The following is a 23,692-nucleotide window of genomic DNA, read 5'->3' as shown; positions in this document are numbered from 1 at the left end:
TTTAAGGTACATTTTTATGACAGGAAATACAGTCTCTTTAGCTTTACATCTCATAACTTTTAAACAAAGACGATGATGAAAAACAGTCAGTATTGGTCTCACTTTTATTCTCCTGCAACTGTCTCTCTCTCTCTTTCCCTCTAACTGTCTGCCTGCCTGCCTGTCTGTCTGCCTGCCTGTCTGTCTGCCTTTTCTTTCTGTCTGATAATTCAGAACATCACAGATTTGGCACTTGTAGCAGGTCTCACAGAAAAATGAATTAATGCAAACTCCAAGTGCTATCAAAATTATACATTTGGAGCGTGCACAGATACATAGAAAGAGAGAGAGAGAGAGAAAGAGAGAGATGTGAGGACGTTCTGGTCTCATTAAGAGAGCAGGCAGAGTGGAATTAGTCTGAATATAATGACAGGCCACACTATCTCATGTAAAAACAGCCCTGTTTTCCTCTCTCATTCATTGGCACTAGTAATTAGTTTTGGCCCTAAAACTGTCACCCTTTACTTGAGAAAAGGCAGATGTGATTTGAGGTGCAATTTAATCTTGCTTTAATGAAGAACTAATGGACGCATTGCAAATTACTCCCCCCCCCACTCACACACTCTCCTCTACCCCCCCAACTCCCTGTGTGATTGAACAGGGGCTTGGGAAAAAATCTATTTCCTGCTTTTGAAAAGATCAAGAGTATCTTTGATAATGGTGAGAGCGTCACCGGCAGCTTCATTGCATCGAGCCAACAAGCTCTTTTACCCGAATAACAATTCAGTGGAGAGGAGGCCACAATTAGTGACAAAGCAGAGAGAGCACTGCGGGGCCTGGGCAAGCAGAAAGCCTCTCGGTGCTCCAGGCTCCTTGTTAGAAACAGGCCCTGGAGGTGTCACACAGGAACAATAAGGCCTGATAAATTACCCCACGAAAAAAAAAAGATGTACTACTAATTTTCAATTACACCTATAATGCATTCCCGATAGGAAAGAGAAATTGGACATGTGTGGGAGAGAACAAACAGTCATAGGCTCAATACACCTACTGTATGATATCCAGAGTGTATTAGCAATAAATTACATGGTGTTTAATATAGCAGCTCGCTGGTGATTTTGTTCCACAGAGACAGCAAAAGAGAAAGAGAGAGTGAGACAGAGAGGGGGGAATGAATATTGGTGCTAAATAATGTCTCGCCATTACATTTGATTTTTGTCAGAGGATAATGGTGGCCAAAAAGACAAAATTACATTCTTATCTAATTAAGCCTAATTTCAAAAATGGTGTTGTTGTTTGGACAAAGAACATTTGGGCTGTGCTTTTTCAGCACAGAGAGAAAAAGAGGAGTGTGTGTGGTGGAGATGCCCGTCTGCACCTCTCTAAACCACTTAAAGGACACTGTGTTTCAAACTGGCATCGCTAACGGATGATGTTGTACAGAATATATCAATGCCAAATAATAGTCCTTGAAACGGGTGAAAGGGGATGTGAGAACTGAGTAGGGTCAGACATGTGGAACATGTGTATCTGTCTTCCTGTGTGTGTCTGTGTGTGTGTGTATTCGACTACAGCAGAAGCAAGGCAGAAAGCCTAATGGGAGTGGGCTTAACTCTTGCACACAGCCTCGCTACATATCTGATTACTGGGACCAGTAATTTTCTTTCCTTAAATAAGGAAGAAATTGGATAGGATGAATGAAATTTGGCTGTCATATTGCAATGATGGTGCAGCAGGGAGATTATGTGTTTCACATAATCGTTCATCATTTCCCAACCAGTGTTCGGGCTTAGCATAATGGAATTGGTAAACTGGTTTAAATCAGAACGTGAGGACAGACTATCAGGCAGACTGTGAGGGTCTGTGGTAATGTCTTCAGACCAAGCAGAATATTTTCACCACAGAGCTGCACATACACACCACACACACACACACACACACACACACACACACACACACACACACACACACACACACACACACACACACACAATATGAAACACTGCAGGAACATGCTGTCTTCATGTCTGCCTCTTCACAGTGTCAGAATACATCAAACGGTAGCTCAAAACATGCTTAAAGTTTATTTACACATATATTTTTTGCTGTGTAATAATTCAACTTTAAGCCGTTGTTCAGCAGGTTTCCTGAGGATGTTTTTTAAGCTTTTCACATGCATTGATTTAATACTGAACTGTTTACTGGTGTAATTTTTCATTGCATTTAATAGTGCAGTGCAATTACTACTGTATGTGTTATTCTTCAATGACTACAACTGGGATGTAAACGCTGTAGTAATTCAGACAAGATTGAAAAAACAACAAAACCTGAAAGTTTAACATGTTATTACATATAAATAATTTTGCTTCAGACATAACTCACAATTATTTTTTTTAAGTCTACCTGATTACATGTTCTGAATGTTTCATGATTTTTGTGTGATAGACATATTTATATAGCATTATGTGCTGAAACAATAATGACTACTATTATATAAATATTTTTAAAATAACTCAATATTGAATATTTACCAGTGTGCTACTTTGCATCGCTGTTTATTTGTCATTTTTTTAAAAATTTTTCTTTATATTGAATTGTATTTGTCCACAATTTGAAGTTTCCCTTGTCCATAAACCTCTCCAAGGGATCACTGTGGAAGTAATTAATAAGTAAATACATAAGTCTAACTGATAAGTCTGATTGATTGATCGATTGATTGATGTCATACACCTGTTGTGCCGTTGAACAACACCAACAGTGTACCGAGTAAACTCCCTTAAAGACCCTTTCATCATATAATTTCAAGCATATTCACACACATCAGTGAAAAGAGTTTGACTTGTGTTACTTGTGTTATTCAATTAATGATAATTGAAAATAAAGAGCTATTTATCGCTGAAACCTTTCAAAGAACCAGATAGCATTAATTATTAAGCCTGAGAGATTTTGTTGTTTCCTCCCAGTCATCTGACTATTTAAAAACGCAGTCTAATGAATCTGGGAGTTACTGCACTTTTATTTGTTTACCTTTTTCTCCAGATTAATTCATTTTAAAACACGTACAGCATGTAGTTGTAAGTGATATATTTGATTTTATGACTATTTAGAAGTTAGAGTGACTTTTGCAAACCTTAACCTGACCTGACCTAACTCAATTCATAACACTAAACAAACCCAAAATTGCCCCAAGTACAAGTAATTGCCACAGTGTCAAAGTGTTATTTTCAGCTCTTATATTCCCTGTTGAGGTTTGTTTTAACCTGGAGCCCTGTAGTGTGTGTGGAGTGCAGTCTCATGGTGGTGCTAAATCAGAGTAAATGTATCTAGTGAGCAGGAGGAACAGTCCCCAGGAGGATAACTGTTGGCCACTAGGTGTCACAGTGGCTGTTTGTAAAATATGAGCCAGTGCCTGCTCTGTGTTTAACTACTACACACACTCACACAGCAATCCTGACCCAGACTTATGAATGTAAACAATATACCTGGCTAAAAAGAAATATCAGTCTCCATATGACCTGTTGTGTCAGCCTATTGATTGTAAAGAAAATTAATTCAAAAGATCAACACATGAGAGTATCATTTTGTTGTGTTTAACCTTCTTGACTTTGTTTTTGGAAGCATATATGAGCTACACTGACAGATAAATACATGTGTGAATGAATGAAGGAATTCTGATATTAACATCACCTGCCCACTGTATGTAAAGGTGTATTTCATTCAAGTTTTGGTCTAAAAAATTCTGACATTTTTGGCAAGTTTAAGCCTAAAATGGCTGCTTTGAATCTTAGAGCTTTCACACAATATCAATTTATTTCCTCTGTGCAGGATTAGGGAAGATTTTTTAGAGGACATTATGTGGTTGACGATTTTTTAAATATTTTTCTCATGTGCAGACCCAAACCAACAATGAATTGATATATTTGCAAGTATTGTGTGTTTGTATCCAAAGTCTAAAATATCGTATTCCTCTGTTGCTTTCTAAAAACTATTAAAATGGGTGACATGTTCCTTCACCATAAAGAGTTTGGGCATGTTTATTTCTTTAGATACGGCCCCAAATATTAACAACAGCGATCACATTTTGAGTCTCCAGAGAGCAGTTCTTTGTAAAGCAGACACCACTGCACATGTGTGGGGATCTGGCTCCGTTTACCGAGCTTCACTAACTTGTTGTGCTACACATCCCAACCTCTTGACTTTGTGCCACATTGTACATTTTTTCAAAAGACTTTAGTGCAAAAGCTCATTGATTTCAGTAGTTTCTGGACAACAACAGAGGATTATGGAACAGAGGAATGTGATATATCAGGCTTTGACTACACAAACAATACATGGGCAGTAAGTAAGATGAGTTCATTGTTGTTTTTTCTCTGTATATGAGATTTGGCAATAAGAAAAAAATGGAAATTCTTCAACCAAATCCTTTAAAGTTAATAAAGACAATGATTAATGAGATGATTACAATAAATCTGACCTCTGACATTAGGAATTTGCTCGTGTTGATGACAAAAAATATGTCCCATCACTGTTTACATTTTTTTAAATTGAGTATATATTACATTAGTCCAGATCTACAGTACAATATATCAGTAAGACCAAAATAAAGTAGGCCTATTTTAATGAGGCATCAATCCACAAGCTGCTTCAGTTAGCTTCAGAGCTTACAAGTATCTCAAACTGAACTGCAGCGATAGTAAAGTTTGGTGGTCATTTGGTGTTTTGATGAACCACTGTGTCAGAATCTCTCATATTATGGATCATTTTTTGCCCAGTTGGGTTGACATCTGGCGGCTACGATGTCCATGCTGGTGTTTTCACTGTTTTCATGCTCACCAGTCCATTCAGTGATCACTGTGGATAAAGCTGCTATCATTCTGAAAGATTACACTCTTATCAGGACTAAACTGCTTCACTGTAGGTCCAATGTCATCCCTCACTATGACTTTGAAGTGACTTGCATTTACAGTGGCAGGAATTGGAGGAATTCACCGGACTAAATCCACACCTGTAAGATACAGCAGAGCAGCCAGAATCCTTCGCTGAAATGAGGCGAGGTCTCCAGGTGAGACTTTTCTTTATCTTCTTGAGATGAGCACAACATGAAGCATAGTTTTTCAAAACAGGTGCAAAAGGAAATGTACACAATGGAAACAGAGCCACCTCTCAGAGTCTGTATATGAAGACTCACACTTTTGGTAAATATTAGTGCACTAATGTATTTGCCAGGGAATATAATGCATAATCATTAGATCCCTGTAGTCGTGCATTGTCATGGTGCTGAATAGAGAACACATGAGTCCAAATACTAGCTCCATGTAAAGGGGCAGCAAGCAGGTCCGACCCTCACAGCAGAACATAGCAGGATGCCAGTATCACAGTCAAAAGTGAAGCAATGTTTTTTCTGAAGAAAACAGAAAAGGTTGTATTTTTTGGCATTTAATTGAAAATAATAACACATTAAGGTATGCTTGACTACAGCTGAGGATTTGTGATCAATTTTTTTGGCATTTGGCCTTTATTTGAGAGTCATTGTTGTGAGACATGTATAAAATATATTTTAATATTTTTACATATGAATATTTGACTATTTTTACATGTGTACTGTATATGTAAATATTTGAGTATTTTTTTTTAAATGTCTATAGGTGAATATTTTTAGCATTTTACATGTCTATAAGTGAATATTTGAGTAGTTTACATGTTGATATGTGAATTTGGAGTGTTTGTACATGTATATAAGGGAATATTTTAGTATTTTTACGTATCGATAAGTGAATATTTGAGTATTCTACATATCTATGAGTGAATATTTTAGTATTTTACATGTATAAATGTGAATATTTCAGTATTTTAACATATCTACAAGTGAATATTTCAGTATTTTACATATCTATAAGTGACTATTTTAGTATTTTACATATCTATAAGTTAATATTTCAGTATTTTACATATCTATAAGTGACTATTTGAGTAGTTTACATGTCGATATGTGAATTTGGAGTGTTTGTACATGTATATAAGGGAATATTTTAGTATTTTTACGTATCTATAAGTGAATTTTTGAGTATTCTACATATCTATGAGTGAATATTTTAGTATTTTATGTATAAACGTGAATATTTCAGTATTTTAACATATGTATAAGTGACTATTTTAGTATTTTACATATCTATAAGTGACTATTTTAGTATTTTACATATCTATAAGTGAATATATTAGTATTTAAAATGTCTATAAGTGAATATTTCAGTATTTTATATGTATATATGTGAATATTTCAGTATTTTACATGTCTATAAGTGAATATTTTAGTATTCTGCATGTATATAAGTGACTATTTTAGTATTATACATATCTATAAGTGACTATTTTAGTATTTTATATATCTATAAGTGACTATTTCAGCATTTAACATGTTTATAAGTGAATAATTAATGTCCCCTCTGAGCTCTCTAAACCTCCTGATGCTTTAAGCAGCACCTGTCCTCCCAGCATCCTTTGCGTGTCCAATATGGAAGAACTGGTGGTGGAGGTCCGTGGCTCCAACGGGGCTTATTACAAGGTAAATAACACGCTTATCATCCAGATTCACGCCCCGACAGCCTGTCACAACACTCACAACAGTTTGTCAGCTGAAACCAAATAGACTGTGTCGATATATATGTTGTTTTTAGCTGTGTTTTTAAACCCAGAAGCTGCTTCGTTGTTAGCCATGCTAGCCTCGGTTAGCTCGCTAAGCTAGCGCTGCTCTCGACGCTTCGGGCCAGCTGTCACTTATGTCACTTATGTCACTTATATCGACTTTTATGTGTTATTCAAGAGTAGGAAGAAACTTTAGCGAGTGATAACAGCAAGCTAACACCCCAGTAAAAGGTCTTAAATAGTCTGGATTATGTGTAGGTGAAGCTAAATTGCTAGTTGATGTCAAAATATGAGAGTAAAACTAAAATATAAGGCTGCGTAGTTTGACTGTAGCTCAACGCTTTATATAGATTTATTAGCTTATTGGGAGGGTGTATAGTACTGAAGCTGCTTTAATCACCATAAATATATTGATTAATTAAGTGATTTCTTTTCTTTGGCTTTTGACACCATGTAGGGTGTTGATTGTGTTTGTATACATGCATATTTTCATCTTGTGTGGGCAGTGTATTTTATTTTATATTATTTTATTATATTGTATATATTTTATTTTATTGTTATTTTATTTTATTATATTATATATATTTTACTATATTTTATTATGTTATTCTATTTTATTTATTTATTTATTTTATTTTTAAAATGTATTTTATTTTTAAAATGTATTTTATTCTATTCTAGTCCTATTTATTTTAATTTTTAAAATTTATTTTATTCTATTTTATTCTTATTTCTTTCTTTATTTCTTTAATTTAATTCTATTGCTTTTATCTTTCTATTGTGTACTTTATCTTTTTATTGTGCTTCTATTGTGTTATCTATTTATTGTGTTTTATCTTTGTTGTGCAGCACTTTGATAAAACCTCGTGTTTGTTAAAATCGTGCTACATATATAAAGTGGATTGGATTGATTATGTGAAGGAAGCACAGTGTGTCTAGTTGTGGTTGTGATGCCTGTCGCTGGCTATTATTTGACACTTCATCATGTCCAAGCTATTTTCTGTATGTGTGAGCCAGCTGTTCCTTGTCAATCATGACCAGCTGACAGGAGAGAAAAGGAGGAGAGGAGGAGGAGGAGGTGGTGTTAGGAGGAAGGGAGGGTCACTGATACTGTAAACCCTGCTATTTCTAGATCTGCTGCTGCCTTAAAGTCTCCTTTCCTCTCATCCTTACTCTCTCTATACTACTCCTCTACTCTGCTCTGTTCAAACCGCTCCTTTTTTCCCCTGCTTTTTTTTATTTTTACCTTATCCTTTCCTCTTTCATCCCTGATTGTTTTGTTTCAGTGTCCATCCTGTTCTCCATGACTCACTTTGTCCACCAACATAACATAACAGCTTGCCAATTGGCCAGACTTAATCTCTTGGGCTAGGATTGGTGATTCAGTTGTTTCTATTAACAGCGCAAACACAACTGGGAAGCTTTACACCACATTTTTTAAAGTAAGTGCATGAGTTATGGGGTCCAGAGTACTTAGAAACATAGTTAAAGTAAGATTAAGTATGTTTTTAAAACAATAGGAGCCTAAAAAGGGAATATAATGCTTAAAAAATGCTGTAATGTAGTAGATATCCACTTGATATGACTACCAAAGCCTCAAATAATCTTCAAATAAACTTTTAAAAGTATTTTTTGGCACGAAATTAGAAACTATGTGGAGTTTTGGCCCCAATCACTTACGCTGAAAACATATATAGAGCCCCACTGATCTGTTGATATCGGCCGATCACAAATACAGGGCTTTAAATTTGATTTGAGCGTAATTACATTTGTCATTTATTGTTATTATCATTATTTTCGGATTATTTTACATAAACCAGCCGATCAACTTATTAAATTAAGTATAAAATAATCAGTATATAATGAAACTAATCATAAGTTGCAGTCCTGACTTCAAAATGAGCCTTTATTTCAACCCACTACAGCTGTAAAATCCTGCTTTTGCATTATTATGTCTCAGCAATGGTATTCATTTTTCTTAAAAAGGTCTTAAAAAATGTGAAGATACACTGCAGATATATCGGTATTGGCAAATATGTTGTCTGTATAATTGATCCTTTTTCTAAATTATAATTTAATATATGCATGTTTTTTTGTCATCTGTGGTTTTAAAAAAATATTCATATCTAAAATTGACCCTGAACAGTATAGGTTTTATGTTGCCTAACTAATTGATTGAATAACTAATTGTCTCTGATATTACATCCTTTTAAGTGGTATCTAGCCATGCATTACATTCTGTTTCTTTGCCCCAGCTTTAAGATATCAACATTTTTTTATGATTTGTTATTTCCCTGCCTAAATAATAAGGAAGTGAATGACATTTTGTTTATGGTGCTTAAAGCATGACGTCATAACTTTATACTAATGTCTGTTTCCTGTAACAACATCTCGGCAGTAACAACGGGACTTACTGTCAAGAGTCTTAATTGTTTTTCCACATTTGCCGTGACCGCTAATAGTCATAATTATGTCATGACAAACAATTAAATGTGCAGTTCACATTACTGTAGAGCTACAGTGATGAGTCTGTTAGTCACTCCACATAAAATTAAATTGCCAACTATTTTAATAATTGATTCATTTGTGGATGTTTTCTGGTTTCTTTCATCCTTTCTGTGATACTAGACTGAATATCTTTGAGTTGTGGGCTGTTGTTTGGGACGAGGACATTTGAGGACATCGTCTCGGGCTTTGGGAAACATTAATTGACATTTTTCACTATTTTCTGACATTTTACAGATGAAATGATTACTTGATTTAAATAACAAAATAACCAGCAGATGAGTCATAAGAAAATACACTTACGTTGCCTCCCTGTGTTGCTTTACTAAAACCTGTTAATGAGCTACATTAACTCGCTATGGACAACTCTTAATGTTTTTACATCCATCACACAGTTAAGAACTTTATTGTAAAAACAGTATTAACTTTCGCTATATATCTTTTGTCGTGTACAGTTGGTGAAACTGAAGTTTGCGGCACCTTACGTGAGTTGGCTCTGATGTTTCTGGCTCGTCTCTCACTCCTATTTGTCTTTGTGTTTTGTCTTGCAGGGCTTTATCAAAGATATCCACGATGACTCTCTCACCATTGCCTTTGAGAACAAGTGAGTTTTTCTGTCCACTTGTCTTCCAGTCGGGTTTTTGGTTTTTTGCCGGTCTGGTCTGGTGAAAGAGCTTAAACCAGTCTGATTTTATGTGAACTCTCTGAACTGGCACTTGTCATTATGAATGTCTCAAATGGAGACTATGATACTGACGGGGCTGGCTGCTCCTGTCCACCTAATTGGACGCCAAAGACAAACTGGTGGACATAGGCTTACCTGGGCTAACAGCCACCGAAAACTTGGATAAACCCTCACAGGCTGCTTCCAGCTTCCAGCAGTCTGAAAGCAGCTCGTGTTTAAAAGAAAACCTGCTGATAAAAAAGGGACGCAACACATAATTTCACTAGCTTACACAGCCGATAGCAGCTAGTTTGCATGAAAAACAACTTAAACATAACGTGTGTGTGTGTGTGTGTGTGTGTGTGTGTGTGTGTGTGTGTGTGTGTGTGTGTGTGTGTGTGTGTGTGTGTGTGTGTGTGTGTGTGTGTGTGTGTGTGTGTGGCCACAATGTTTCCATTTTAACAGCTGTTGTGATAAATAAAAACACAATGTGTCACTCAGTTGTACTGACTGTGGTGCAGCTACACTTTTATTCATGGGCTCTCGTTATGTTCCACTTGGGAGTTCCTGTCCGGTATTTGGCTTAATATAAAACCGAACATTTTTACATCAGCTCAACCCTATCCTTCCAGCTTCTTAAATAAAACATGTCTAGTTCAAAATGTAAAACAAATATAGGACTATCATGTTTAAATGTTAAATTATCATCTTATTTTCAGTTGGCAGCCAGAACGCCAGGTGCCCTTCAATGATGTCAGGATGCCACCACCCGCGGACGCTAAGAAAGAGATTGGAGAGGGCGAGGAAGTGGAGGTGAGAGGGACACACACATCTGTCTTTTCTTTTTCTCATTTTTCTTTTTTTTTATATATGTACTTGATTCCTCTTCTCTGTTAGTTTCTTACTTTTTCTCTCGGTATTACTCTCCTGTCAGATCCTCTCCAGAGCCAATGACCAGGAGCCTTGTGGTTGGTGGTTGGCTAAAGTCCGCATGATGAAAGGAGATGTAAGTATTGCTCCTTATACTACACTTCATGTTTACAAGACCATATTTATTAACCCCCTTATTACAGGCAGTTTGCACATTTTTGCTAACACAGCTGCATTTGTTTTATTTTATTAAGTGCTATGATAATATATATAATGCAATAAAATACATTAATTTCAGTATTTTTAGGTTGCTTTTATTCATTCACTCAACCTTTGTGTCTTTTTCAGTTCTATGTGATCGAGTACGCAGCCTGCGACGCCACCTACAACGAGATAGTCACCTTTGAGCGTCTGCGTCCGGTTAACCCCAACGAGGCAATCACCAAGAACTCCTTTCACAAGTGCATCGTCCCTATTCCTCAGGATCTACAAGAAGCGTATGTACAGCAGCTTTACAGTAATATCATTATAGGTAGAAAAATGTTAAAATAATGTATTTGTCCTCTTCACAATTATGGATAATATGCATATGGGTCAGTGACAAATAAGGGTTGGCAATTCAAACATTTCTTTAAAAATTGTCTTAAAAGCAGCATCAGGTTTTTTAAAAATGTACATTTTGTATTTTTGTTGGTTTTATTTATCATTTGAAATGACATTTGTACCATTTATTTACCAAAATTTACCAAAATGCTCCTGAAAATGTCAAATGGTATAACCACAAAAGAATGATGAGTATTAAATCCTTTATCCACCTACAGTGTATTTAAGTGTACTTATACAAATAATTACTTCATTTAAAAAAATTGAAGTGGTTCCTGATTTCCATGATTCTCCAGATAAAATGTAATATTTAGAATAATTTTATATCATTACCGTTATTTAATATAAAAAGTTATAATGTAAGATCATGCCAAATTAGTTGATATGGTGTTTTATTGAGAATTTTGTGTTTTTAAGCAAGTTTAATTATTTAGTACAACGTTTTTATGGTTACACCACTTAGACATTTTTGCCAGAATCCTCTAATATATTCTCTCAAAATGGATTAAAAGCAGAAATGTTATGCTGGGTTATTCATACGTTTAAATTTGACTAAACCACATTGACACAAAAAAAACGTCATTGACCCATATAAAGATTTTGTATTGCAAATATAAGATATTGTTTTTACTTTGAGAGCTTTGCAAGTCTTTTAAGATGTCTCCAGCTTCAGTCCCCTGTCTGATGCAAAGCAGCGCTTTACATTAAGAGTTGGCTGTTTTAAAATACTAAATTGTTTGTATATTTCAGGTGCCAGAGTGAGAACGCTCATAAGGAATTTAAGAAAGCCGTTGGAGCCTGTCGCATCTCATACTGCCCTGAGGCCAGCGAGCTTGTGATTGTGGTAACTGATTATCTCTGTTGATGCTTTATCACTGTAATAATGTGGTGACATTTGTACATTTATAAATAGTCATCAACAAGGACACTGCAAATCATTATTTTGTTGTTTTTGTGTGTGTGTGTGTTTCTAGTCCACCAACGAATCGACAGTGAAGCGTGTGTCTTTGCTGAGTGACATGCACCTGCGCAGCCTCAGGACCAAGCTGTTGCTAATGTCACGCAACCAAGAGGCCACGAAACACCTGGAGGTCAGTTTGTAACAGAAACACGGTCAAGTCACTGTGGTGACCTGGAGATCATATGTACGAGTCAGTTAGTTACCGTGGTAACATGAAGAGGTGGATAGAGGTCATACCAATCAGGAGCCACTACTGACAACTAATACAATTTTCAATTAGTGCTAGAGAAAGTTTCAGTCACTTTTGCAAGTGAGTGGGATGAAAATTGATTAATTTATTAATATTATTATTATTATTAGTAGTAGTAATAGTAGTAGACAGATTCAATATACATAGGATGAAACAACTGTCTGATGCAAGTATCACAGTGTTTATAGTGAATGCTAATTTACAATACCTGTCCCTAGAAAGGCTTTTGTGAAAGTAAGAGATTAAAATAGTGAAAAAAAGGTAAACCAAAAGTTGTATAATAAATATATTACAATACAGGATTAGAAAAAGATAAGTAAAGTAAAACATGGTGTACGGTACTAATAATAATAAAATACATATAAAACTAGACATGAGTTCTGAATTCAAAGACTGCAAAGTGAATGAACCTCTTTAAATATAACTCTGTTGTGTTTGTGCAGAGCTCCAGACAGCTGGTGTCATCCTTCCAGGAGGAGTTTATGGTGAGAACGGATCTGATGGGCCTGGCCATTGGCAGCCACGGCAGCAACATCCAGCAAGCGCGGAAAGTTCCAGGTGTCACTGCCATCGAGTTGGATGAGGAAACCGGCACTTTCAGGATTTATGGAGAGGTAGGGCCGTGTGTGAGTGTTGAGTGAAAGCATTAAAGAGTGTGTGAATCACCAGAAAGGGTATGAACACATGCCGATAAGACTAAAAATGTTGAGTGAAATTTTGTGGATATATTTGATCTAACATTTATACTTAAATATGTAGAAGATGTAGAAGATTTTACATGGTTGTGTTTTTTAGTGGATTTTACCAATATTTTATTAAGATTAAGTTACTGTATTTTTAAGCTGTGTCAAGAACATACAGATGCTTACTCTAGACCATGCAGGTGTGTTAGTTGAATGGATGATTAATAAAGTTTCTTCATGTCGACTTTCAGACAGCAGAAGCCGTAAAGAAGGCCAGAAACTTCCTGGAGTTTATCGAGGATTCTGTCCAGGTGCCAAGAAACCATGTTGGTATGTAGACCACGAACATTTCATTACTTGAAAATCCCACAAATATCCTGTGTAACTGGGTTTGTAACAGGGAAACTGACCCTGAGATTCTATTTTTGGCAATTATGCTCAAACACCTTGCAAGACAGTCTGATACCATCATCATGTCTGCGTAACTTAAGAGGAAGACTAGCTAACGACTGCTTTGTTCATCGTTATCAGTCACATTCTCATCTTTTCACTGCTCTGTGTCTCTAGGCAAAGTGATTGGTAAGAACGGTAAGGTCATTCAGGAGATTGTGGACAAGTCTGGCGTGGTGAGGGTCAGGATAGAAGGAGACAATGACAACAAGCAACCCCGACAAGAAGTAAGCCTGCTACTGCAACATGTACTGACAAGTGTCACCTGTTGTGTTTGCATATTTAAAAATGATCTTCTCTCTTGTCTCACGTTTTGGTTCAGTCACTGTTCGCCCCATACTTACTTTTGCGTTGTGTTTTGTTTTGTTTTGTCGACACAGGGAATGGTCCCCTTCACCTTTGTCGGCACTAAGGAGAGTATTGGCAATGTTCAGGTCTTGCTGGAGTACCACATCTCTTACCTCAATGTAAGGACAGCTGTGTGTGTGTTTGTGAGCTTGCGTGTGTGTATGTGTTGCTTGAGAAACAGGTTTGCTTTCGCTTGATGCTTCAATTTTACAACCTGGCTTTCTTTTTAATGCACCTCTTGAGCAAACCAGCATTTCCTGCAGGCGGCAGCATGAAATAGAACAATGGACTCGTGATAATTTAATGCCTAACTAACATTTACTTTGTCAACAGCATGTCAGCTGAACTTTATGATCATTGCGAGGTGTAAATAGTGACAGTGATAGTGGTTTTTGTGCTGTGAAAGTGATCCCTGATGGGTAAAATGGATAAACCAACTAGTCATTGTATATTAAACATATTTTGATACCTTGTACAAAATGCATATAGATCCATTATATTTTTATATGCAACACACATGTATTATTAAGGCCTAAAAGAAAGACAACTCTACTTGCATCATACACACTTAACTTAACCACTTATATAAATTAGTTTGAACCTTTTTGATAAAGAACTGAAGACATACAGTATATTTAATAAGTGTGTTTATTGTTTAGGCTGTCTTAACATAACTATATATTAATCATAAGACAAGAAAAATTAGATTCTGCCAGGGATCGAGCCCCATATCACATTGTTTAATCTCTTCATGGTAAATAAACCTTTAATAACATTAAACGGGAAAAAACAAAACATTTTTGAGACATTTATTCCAGTGGGAGGCAAAAAAAATGAGAAGATAAAACTCACAACACAAGCAGAGGAGTGCAAGCAGTGCTGGGAGTCAAACATTGGGGTTAAAAGAGCTAAACATGGACTTTACTACCTCTGTGAAACAACTTCCCAGGGAAATCTTACACATTTCAAGTTTTGAGTCTACAGTACTCATTGTAATTGTCATGCAAGGTAATTCCACATAATTTATTAACACATAGGTCCAGTTTCTCAGACAGAGATTAAGACTAGTTTTAGACTAAAGACAAGATTCTGTGGAAATACCTATTGAGAAACAACTTTGGTGTTACTAGACTTAATCCCTGTCTGGGAAATTGGCCCATTATGTTCACAGATATTACTTGGCTGTTCTGCAGTGTGTATTTTTTGCTGTGTATACATGCACTGTGTATGTATGTGTGTGTCCTGTGCTGTTTGCATGTTCTGTGCTGCGTTGGTGCTTTTGTGTGTGTCCGTTTTGAACCGTGTGTGTAGGACATGGTGGAGCTTCTTGCCGAGAACCAGCAGCTAGAGGAAGAGCTGAAGCAGATTGTGGATTATACACAGGGAAGCAGCCTAGCGAGATTGAGAATAAGCAGCACGAGGGACACAGGATGTGATGTAGATGTGTGTATGATGATGAGTATGCATGTGAATCCAGTGATGACCCTATCGAGAAAGTTTCTCAGAGATTTGCTTAATTTTTTTCTGAAACACAGATGAATCAAACCACATTACATTTTTCGTTTCTTGCCTTTTCTGTTGCTGTATTGTCTCATTTTATTTGTCTTGCATCTCAAATTGCTTTTTTTCTCCTCTCTCCAGGAGGTTGATCAGCTGCGCCTGGAGCGGATGCAGATTGATGAGCAGTTACGTCAGATCACCCAGGGCCACCGACCGGCCGACAGGGAGAGAGGAGACAGAGGAGACAGAGGGGACAGAGGAGACAGAGGAGGAGGCTATAATGCTGATGGCAGTGCAAATGCCTCCTCGTCCAACGTACATGGCAGCCGCTCTTACAACGGACGAGGCCGTGGGCGCAGAGGCCACAGCTACAGCACTGGATATGGTAGACACCTCCAGATACTGTAAAACCAAATCTTCTGCTAGATATCTTTGAAAAATCTCCTGAGTAAGAATGTACCATCCAATGATTTACCAAAGTGAATATTTGTCCCAATTCTAACAGAAGCTATATTAATTTAGCCCTTGTCCTCAATTTTCTTATAACCTTTCTGTAACTGTCTCTCTGTCTTCTTTTAGGCACCAACTCGGAGCAGTCCAATGCCTCTGAGACTGACTCTGAGCGCAAGGATGAGCTCAGTGACTGGTCCCTGGCTGCAGAGGACCAGGACAGGTGAACTTTATTTTACAATCAAACCCAAAAATGTACAAAAAAAGCTTAATTGTTGCATTTTTCAGTGGAAGTGTAATGTAAGATTTGATTTTGGTGCCAAACGTTCTGTACTATATGTTCAAATTGCTTTCATTTTCAAGTAATGAGTGTATGGGTGTGAGATTTTGGGTGTGGTGGATGCTTTGACTGACTGGCTGATTGACTTACAGGGAGAGGGAGAGAGGCCAGCGTCCACAAAGAGGTAGGAGGCCAGGACCGGGCAGAGGCCGAGGAGGCCCTGGAGGACGGGGAAGAGGAGGAAGAGGAGGATACAGCAACAGCTCTGGTAAAATTTACTATTAGAGGATATGCACAGAGCAACAGAGACACACCTTTCTCCTTTGTTAAACCCTGTTATAATAGGGTAAAAAAATGCGTAAATGGTGTAACCATAAAAACTTTGTACCAAATAATTAAACTTGCTTAAAAACACCATATCAACTAGTTTAGCATGATCTTAGATTATAACTTTTTTATATTAAATAAAGGTAATGGAATACAATTGTTCTAAATATTAAATTTAATCTGGAGAATCATGTAAATCAGAAACCATTTCATAAAAAAAAAAGAAAAAAGAAGTCAGAAGTACACTTAAATACACTGTAGGTGGATAAAATATTTAATATTTATCATTCTTTTGTGGTTACACCATTTGACATTTTCAGGAACATTCAATCTTACATTTGGTTAAAAAAAATGGTCCAAATGTCTTTTCAATTGTAAAATACAAAATGTACATTTAACAAACCTGATGCTACTTTTAAAACTATTTTTAAGATGTTTTTGAATTGCTTGCCTACCCTTAATTGTCACTGACCCAATAGTAGTTTTTAATTGAAACCTACATCTAACTATAACTCTGCAGCAGGGCCTCGGGATAATGATGATAACAACGCTTATGGAGTCTTGGAGACAAACACTGAGACGGACCAGACGGCCGATACAGATGCCAGCGAGTCAACCTTGCCCGCCAACCGCCGCCGGAGATCTCGACGACGCAGAACAGATGAGGACGCCACACTGATGGATGGCATGAGCGAGTCGGACAATGCCTCAGTGAGCGAAAATGGGATAGGTACGTATGTCACACAATCTGATTCAGGATAGATCATTTTACAAGACGTGTTCACGCACACAAACTCAAACAGCTTAATATCGCAGTAAGAAAGTCTGTCATACTGTATTGTTAAAGGGATAAGTGTTTAGCTGTCTGGGCTGTCCAGAGTGCAGCAGTGCATCTTTTTGCCAGTTTTAAATTGTAAAAATGTAAAAGCCAGTGCAGACCAAAGGCACGGTCCCTGCTTTAAATGCCACCTTAAGCCCCAAATCCCTCTCTTTGTGATGATCCAACACCCCTATAGATGACTCTGAAGCTCAGCCTCAGCGCCGTAACCGTAGTCGACGTCGCCGCATCCGCCTGCCTGAAGAGAGGCAGCCAGGTAACCATGGCAACTGCTAGTGTTGTCCCCGCCCAACCCCTTTCTCACCTGGTCACTGCTCCTAATGGCTTTAGCTTTAAAGGTTGTGCACCAGGCGTGGTGTTTGTTTGTGTACCACAACAACATACTAAAAAAAAAAAACCCCCGGAAACATTTAGATCTATTTAATTACATGTGATTTAGTGTTTTAGTGTTGCTTGTTTTGTTTTTTGAATGTGGCCCGCACTGTGTGGCTGTGTAAATAGAGCGTTTCCGTCTTTCTTATGTTGTGTTTTATTTCAGAGGCGCATCACTCATTCACTAAAAGCTCGGCTACAACTTTGTTGTTTTGTGTTGTCGGGCTGCCATTTACACTACAGTGGCAGTTCTTGTTTGTGTGGTGTGTATTACTAAGCCTGACTAACTTATATTTCTGTGATGTTGTGTTTGTTCTTAATGGACTGTTAAGGATTTGTAAACCAGAATATACTAGTGAAAAAAAACTCAGTATGGCCCAAAAGCTGTAGTTGGTTTAATGGAGTGGATCTGCTTTAACTTTTTAAAACCTAACATGCCTGCTTTTCAGAGTGATTCGATTTGCCAGGTTTTGTCCACATTATTACTTCCATCATTGTCTTATTTTCATTGCTAAGCCACACCAATGAGTCGATGTGCTCTCAGAAAAGAGATCTGAAGAGATCGACTGACTTTGCGGAACAAAACAAACTGTCATTCAGCGTTTCAGCTTCTTTTCCCCCATTTTAAAGGAAAGCAGACGCTGTCATGACCAGTGGTTTTCTCTAATGTCTTGTCCGTACAGTGACAGTGGCTGACTACATATCCCGGGCTGAATCTCAGAGCAGGCAGATGACAGCCCAGGACCCCAAGAAAAACAAAGATGTGGTTAGTATTTAAGTGTTGCGTTCATGTGTCAGACCACAATTAAGATGTTTATATTAATTCACAAACAGCGGGGTCCAAAGGTCTGAGATCATTACACTGCAATCGTTTCAAATGTAGTACGATTATTACTTGAATTGCAAATTATAATATCAGCTTAACAGTTTGAGTGAAAAGTTGAATGCACACAATCTTGAGAATATCTTAGTATTTGTTATGTCCCCCCTTTTTCCTTTTCATGACATCATGCGCTCAAGTTGGCATGGACTCGCCAAAATTTGTGTAAAACCCGATGACCCGTGTTATCCCAAGTTAATTTGCTCCAAAGAGCTTCTTGTGATATTACAGACCGTTAGGCTTTCTCAGTCGTCAAGCGCCCCCCATAAATGTTCAGTGGGGTTGAGGAGGTCAGGTGACTATGGAGGAAAGTCCATGACACTCAGGACTTGTGTGGTCTTGTTTGGTCTTTGGTGTAGTTGTTGCAAAGTGTTGAGGTGTGTTTGGGTTCATTATCCTGCTGCAGTATGAATCCGTCTACACAAAGATGCAAATCAGAGGGTACAGCATGTCTCTGAAGAATGTGAGTGGTACTTCTCCTCGGTCAGGGTGTGGTCACTTTGGTGCAGGTGTCCAACTCTAGACTTGGGGCGGCTGTGACTCAGGAGGAAGAGAGGGTCCTCCATTAATCAGAAGATCATGTCGAAGTGTCCTTGGGCAGATAGATACTGGAGATACTGAACCCCAAATTGCTTGCAAGTGTGTGTGAATGGTTAGTTCCTCCTGATAGGGAGGTTCGGACCTTGCATGGTGGCCTCTGCCATCAGCGTATGAATGTGTGTGTGACTGGGTGAATGTGGCATGTAGCATACAGTGCTTTGAGTGGTTGGAAGAATAGAAAGGTGCTATATAAATGCAGCCCATTTACCATATACTTCAATATTCCAACCATCATGTTTCAGTACCAGTTTGATACACTGTGGTATCATACTCTCACCTGGTCGTCTCCTTACATACACTCTTCTTTTACTGCCAGAAATCTCAATCTTGGATTCATCACTTAATAGGACTTTTTCTCCAGTCATTCACTGTGAAATGCTGCTATATATTTTTTTATCCCACCCAAGTGTGTGGCTTTGTTTCCTCTCCTTAGAAGATGTTTAGAAACTGCTACTCATCCTCTGAGACCACTACAAGATAGCTTTCTTTTGACAGTGCTTGATTGGAGTCTTGGGTTCTTTATTCAGCAAATTCTGTATCTGTGATTAAATTGCTTCTCTATCTCTCAGGGGAACTTCGATTGACGTATTGAACTTCAGATTTTGTGGTCACTTTTGGTCTGCCTGATCGTGCTTTGGATACAACTGATACAGTTTCTGCAAAGTTTTTAGAGGTCCATGCACTGCTCCCTTAGAAACATTAAGTCTAGCCATGATTTGATGCTGAGAAAGGCCCTCTTTGTTTAAAATATCAATTTGACTTCTGACATTTAAAATCTTATACCGTGTTTCCCACTTTCACAATGCTATTTAACCAACAATGATCTGCTGGAAACTTGAGGCACAGCCTTATTTACAACAGGTGAACACTGAGTGTAAGTCAAGTTATTTGAACAAGCCTCTGATGAGATCAAATCCACCTGAGTGTCATCTGACCACATGCTTCAATGAAAGGGATACAACTCATGGAAATATGACCTTTGGTACAAAGGAGTTTAGTTGGTCAATGCCACAAATTTGCTTAAACCTGCAGTGCAGAACATTTAACATGTAAATGACAATTCAAATCAAATCAAAGGGATCAAAGTGCAAGGACACATAATTTGAACACTAAAAACATTTCAGTTAAAACGACAATACAATAATAGAAGAATAAATAGAGCCCTCGCCAGATAATGCTCTGTATTTCATGTCAATATTGGACATTTTAATTTAATTTTAATGGTGTTTGGTTCGACATTCGCACATTACAACGCATGTTCAGGACATGTGCAATGACACTTGTGCCAGCTTTCCAAATGTGATCAGACCGAATGGAAAAAATTCTGATTGTGAAACAACTCATTTCATGGGGATTGTGTGACGCTCAAAACTATTTATCCACCTTTTTACAGCCGCAACATTAACGACAGAGTAGCTACTTATTGACAGTGTTTTTTTTTTAGTTACTCTCACTACAAAAAAAGGGAGACAAAAGTCCTAGAGGACCCATACACCTAGAAATACTGCATAATCTTAAATATTTCCTAATTTTATGTCATAACTTTACTTTTCAAATGTCATCAGATTGAGAGACGCTCCAAACAATATGTCCACCATTTTGCAGCTGTAACAGTAGCGACTGAGTAGATGATGTGTTTGTAGTTACCCTCACTGCCAGGAAGGAGAGACAAAAGTCCAGCACTCTAATTTTAAGTTTGATTGCTGACCTAGAAATATTGCAGAATCTTATTTCTTCTTGATTTTATATGTCATAACTGTTCGTGATCAAGCATGGGCCTTGACTTCACAATGAAGGCCGCACTTATCATCTTGGCAGAGAGACATACTGTTTCTCTCCTTGAGGTAGTGAAGGTAACTGTCTGTGGTTTTTTGGGGAAAGCGGGAGTCAGAGGATATGACTCCCTAAACCCACCGATGGGTAAGTGTGTTTCCTTGTTTGTAGAATAACAAACCAATAGGCTAATTCCATTACTATAGATGCATTGAGTTTGACCATTTATGGGCATAGAGTATTCATGGTACTGCCTGTGAAGGCTTAAAGACAATCCATGGAGGACAGTTTCCCCAGAGTCGTGGTGGCATCATGCATCAGACGGGTGTAATAATAATACTTTCATTCTCCTCGGCCGAGCTTCAATAAACATTTTCAGTGCAACACATCCTGGGCTCCTTGGCACTTTCTCCACTGATGACAGACAGATTCTCAATAACAATAACCTCTTGTGTTTTTAAATGTTTCTGAATCTTCAAACTTTATGTGAAATTATTCCACGAGATTTCAATGTGGTCTTGGACTTTTGGACTCCACTTAAAGTTTTTTTTTCCTTGTCTATTTACTGGTGAATTAGTTAGTTATATTAATATATTCCCTGTGCATAATATTCTCCCCTCTGCTGTTTGTCCCGCCTCTCTTTTCAGGTTCAGGTGGATGCCATTGCTGAGCACAGCCCGCCGTCTATCCCGACAACCACCAACGGCTCTAACAGCAACAACGCTGCTGACAGTGAGGACAGCAACGCCCCAAGGTCTCCTGAGAGGCCCGCCACAGTCTCCTACATGGAGGACTCTAACCCGCAACCCGTTGTTAACGGACTCTCCTAGTAGCCCACAGCAAAAGGAAATGGTTTCAAATATTTCAACTTCTCTGGCTGCGCTTGATTGAACCCCTGTTGTCTCTTGAGCAGCCTCAAAAGTGAATCTTAACATTTAAATACAACAAGCACTGTCCTTTTTTACTTTAGGAATATTTGAAACCTGTTCCACTCTGCAAATTTTAGAGGTCTGTACCTTAACCTCCCCTTTACACGTGTTCTGTCCAACTATACATGTTGTTACTGTTGTTTTATTTTGGTTTGTCGTTTTTTTTTTTTTTTAACAATAGTTCTTCCCGTATGAGCTTGCCAAAGATAGTCAAACACACACAGACTTACAGTCATCTCTATGTAACTGTACTTTTCAGTCCACTCTTCATTGAGAGCTCACTCAGGGAGAGGAAGGACTGAATGCAGTATTTATAAAAAATGTAGACAGGGATTTCACTCAAAACCATACTGTGGTATGAATGCAGCAGATCTTTTTTATTGGTAAAAAAACAAAAAAAATATCATAGCAGGGTTGAGGAAAAAAAAAAAAAAAACGGAAAAAATGTCTGTCTTTTACCAGGTGGACACGGATAAGAAGCTTCCACTTTTTTTCAGGATGTTTTGTGCATCTGAAGTAGTTTGTACCTTAATTGTTCTGCATGAACAGTACCACAGTGCAGATAGGTTTGTTGGAAACCAGAGTATGTTTGACATACATGTGATCAGCTGTTGTGCCTTGAGAGTAGTTTCAACATGTTGTTGCCTGGCTCTGCACACTATCTGAAATCTTTTCACCTATTTCTGTGTTTCTTAGTTGCCCTCGCCTGCCACAGTTGAACCAGATGAACTGTCTTTTTGTGCTAATTGTTTCCTCATGGCGCTGTAAGCAGGCGGAGGCAAACACTGAAAGACCCTAAAAGGATTTCAGAGGCATATCTTTTTAAAATCAGGTGTGTCTGTTCTTAATGTTTGTGGGGAAAATGAGTCCAGTTTATCCTTTATATATATCTGTTGAGGAGTTTGACGTTAGCTGCTTTCTGTTTTTCAATATGCAACCACTTCGGTCATAGAAGAAATGTTATTACGGCGTGTCTGGAAAAGAAACAATAGGAAAGTTGTTTTCTTTGCACTGAAACATAACCTTTTTCTGTTAATTGTAGTTGGGTCTGGAAACTGGCCTGTTACTGTGTAGTGCTGGACAGATGTAGCCATCAGTGCTGGTCTTCCTGGAAACATCTCACAGCGAACCACTGGGGCAGTTTTTGATCAAATGTAATGAGATGGATGATGCGACGGTTGTTTCCTCCCAGACATCCATTTAACTCAAGAGATTCAAAGCATGTTTTTATGTGTTAATCATAAAGATTAACAACACCCTTCACATGCCTACTCTTGCTACCTGTTTGACCAATAAGAAGCAGCAGGTAAAGACTACCTTGTGGTGTTGATGTTTCTAGAAAACCAAGCCCAGGTGACAATGATGTCATTTTCATGGTTCTTCCACAAACCGGCTGGCTGGAAACTGGTCACGACTGTTCCACTAAGGAAGGAGATTTATTTGGTTTATTTATTTTTAAAAAATGTACAGTATTTAAAAAAAACAAACAAACAAAAGAAACTTCTTTCTTGACACTAAAACATACGATGCCTGTCGTTTTCTTCTCTGAGACAAATGACAATTTGGACTACTGACAGTTGTGACATCCCAAGTATTTTTGTTGGGTCGACTACAGTATGGGTTTTTTTTGTGTTTTTTTTTTTTTTTTTAAAGGATCGTTCTGGTTGGTTGATGTGCAATATGTTTTGTATGCAGGTAGTTCTTAAATAAACTTGATCTTCCATGTAGATCTAAAACTCAACAGTGTGTGGCTCTTTTAAAGGACAAATGACATCAATCCACTGAAAA

At 37.7% G+C, this 23,692-nt stretch overlaps 1 protein-coding gene across 4 annotated transcripts; it reads left to right on the top strand.

The window, feature by feature from the left end:
- Nucleotides 1–6,485: 6,485 nt before the first annotated feature.
- fxr1 (FMR1 autosomal homolog 1) lies at nt 6,486–23,645 on the top strand. Of its 4 annotated transcripts, XM_062423619.1 has the most exons (19): nt 6,486–6,541; nt 9,678–9,730; nt 10,510–10,603; nt 10,725–10,796; nt 11,009–11,157; nt 12,014–12,107; nt 12,238–12,354; nt 12,918–13,088; nt 13,409–13,487; nt 13,725–13,834; nt 13,979–14,074; nt 15,267–15,398; nt 15,597–15,840; nt 16,035–16,128; nt 16,338–16,453; nt 17,033–17,242; nt 17,529–17,606; nt 18,406–18,488; nt 21,623–23,645. In XM_062423619.1, the coding sequence occupies exons 1-19, from the start codon at nt 6,491–6,493 to the stop codon at nt 21,803–21,805; spliced, it is 2,226 nt and encodes a 741-aa protein (XP_062279603.1). In that variant the 5' UTR covers nt 6,486–6,490; the 3' UTR covers nt 21,806–23,645. The 4 variants fall into 4 exon arrangements, with proteins under 4 accessions (XP_062279603.1, XP_062279599.1, XP_062279600.1 ...); XM_062423615.1 differs by lacking the exon at nt 15,267–15,398 and having other exon boundaries at nt 13,725–14,074; XM_062423616.1 differs by lacking the exons at nt 15,267–15,398; nt 17,529–17,606 and having other exon boundaries at nt 13,725–14,074.
- The last annotated feature ends 47 nt before the right edge of the window (nt 23,646–23,692 follow it).

The sequence above is a fragment of the Scomber scombrus genome, chromosome 8, assembly GCF_963691925.1.
Source record: "Scomber scombrus chromosome 8, fScoSco1.1, whole genome shotgun sequence".
Lineage (NCBI taxonomy): Eukaryota > Metazoa > Chordata > Actinopteri > Scombriformes > Scombridae > Scomber > Scomber scombrus.
This window is presented reverse-complemented; position numbering and strand designations above follow the sequence as displayed.

What these genes read in the sequence shown, in the direction of transcription:
- fxr1 (XM_062423615.1), top strand. Translation starts at nt 6,491, where the DNA reads ATGGAAGAACTGGTGGTGGAGGTCCGTGGCTCCAACGGGGCTTATTAC. An exon ending in CTTTCAGGATTTATGGAGAG is followed by an intron (nt 13,089 to 13,408) that starts GTAGGGCCGTGT and finishes GTCGACTTTCAG; the next exon opens with ACAGCAGAAGCCGTAAAGAA. An exon ending in CCAAGAAAAACAAAGATGTG is followed by an intron (nt 18,489 to 21,622) that starts GTTAGTATTTAA and finishes CTCTCTTTTCAG; the next exon opens with GTTCAGGTGGATGCCATTGC.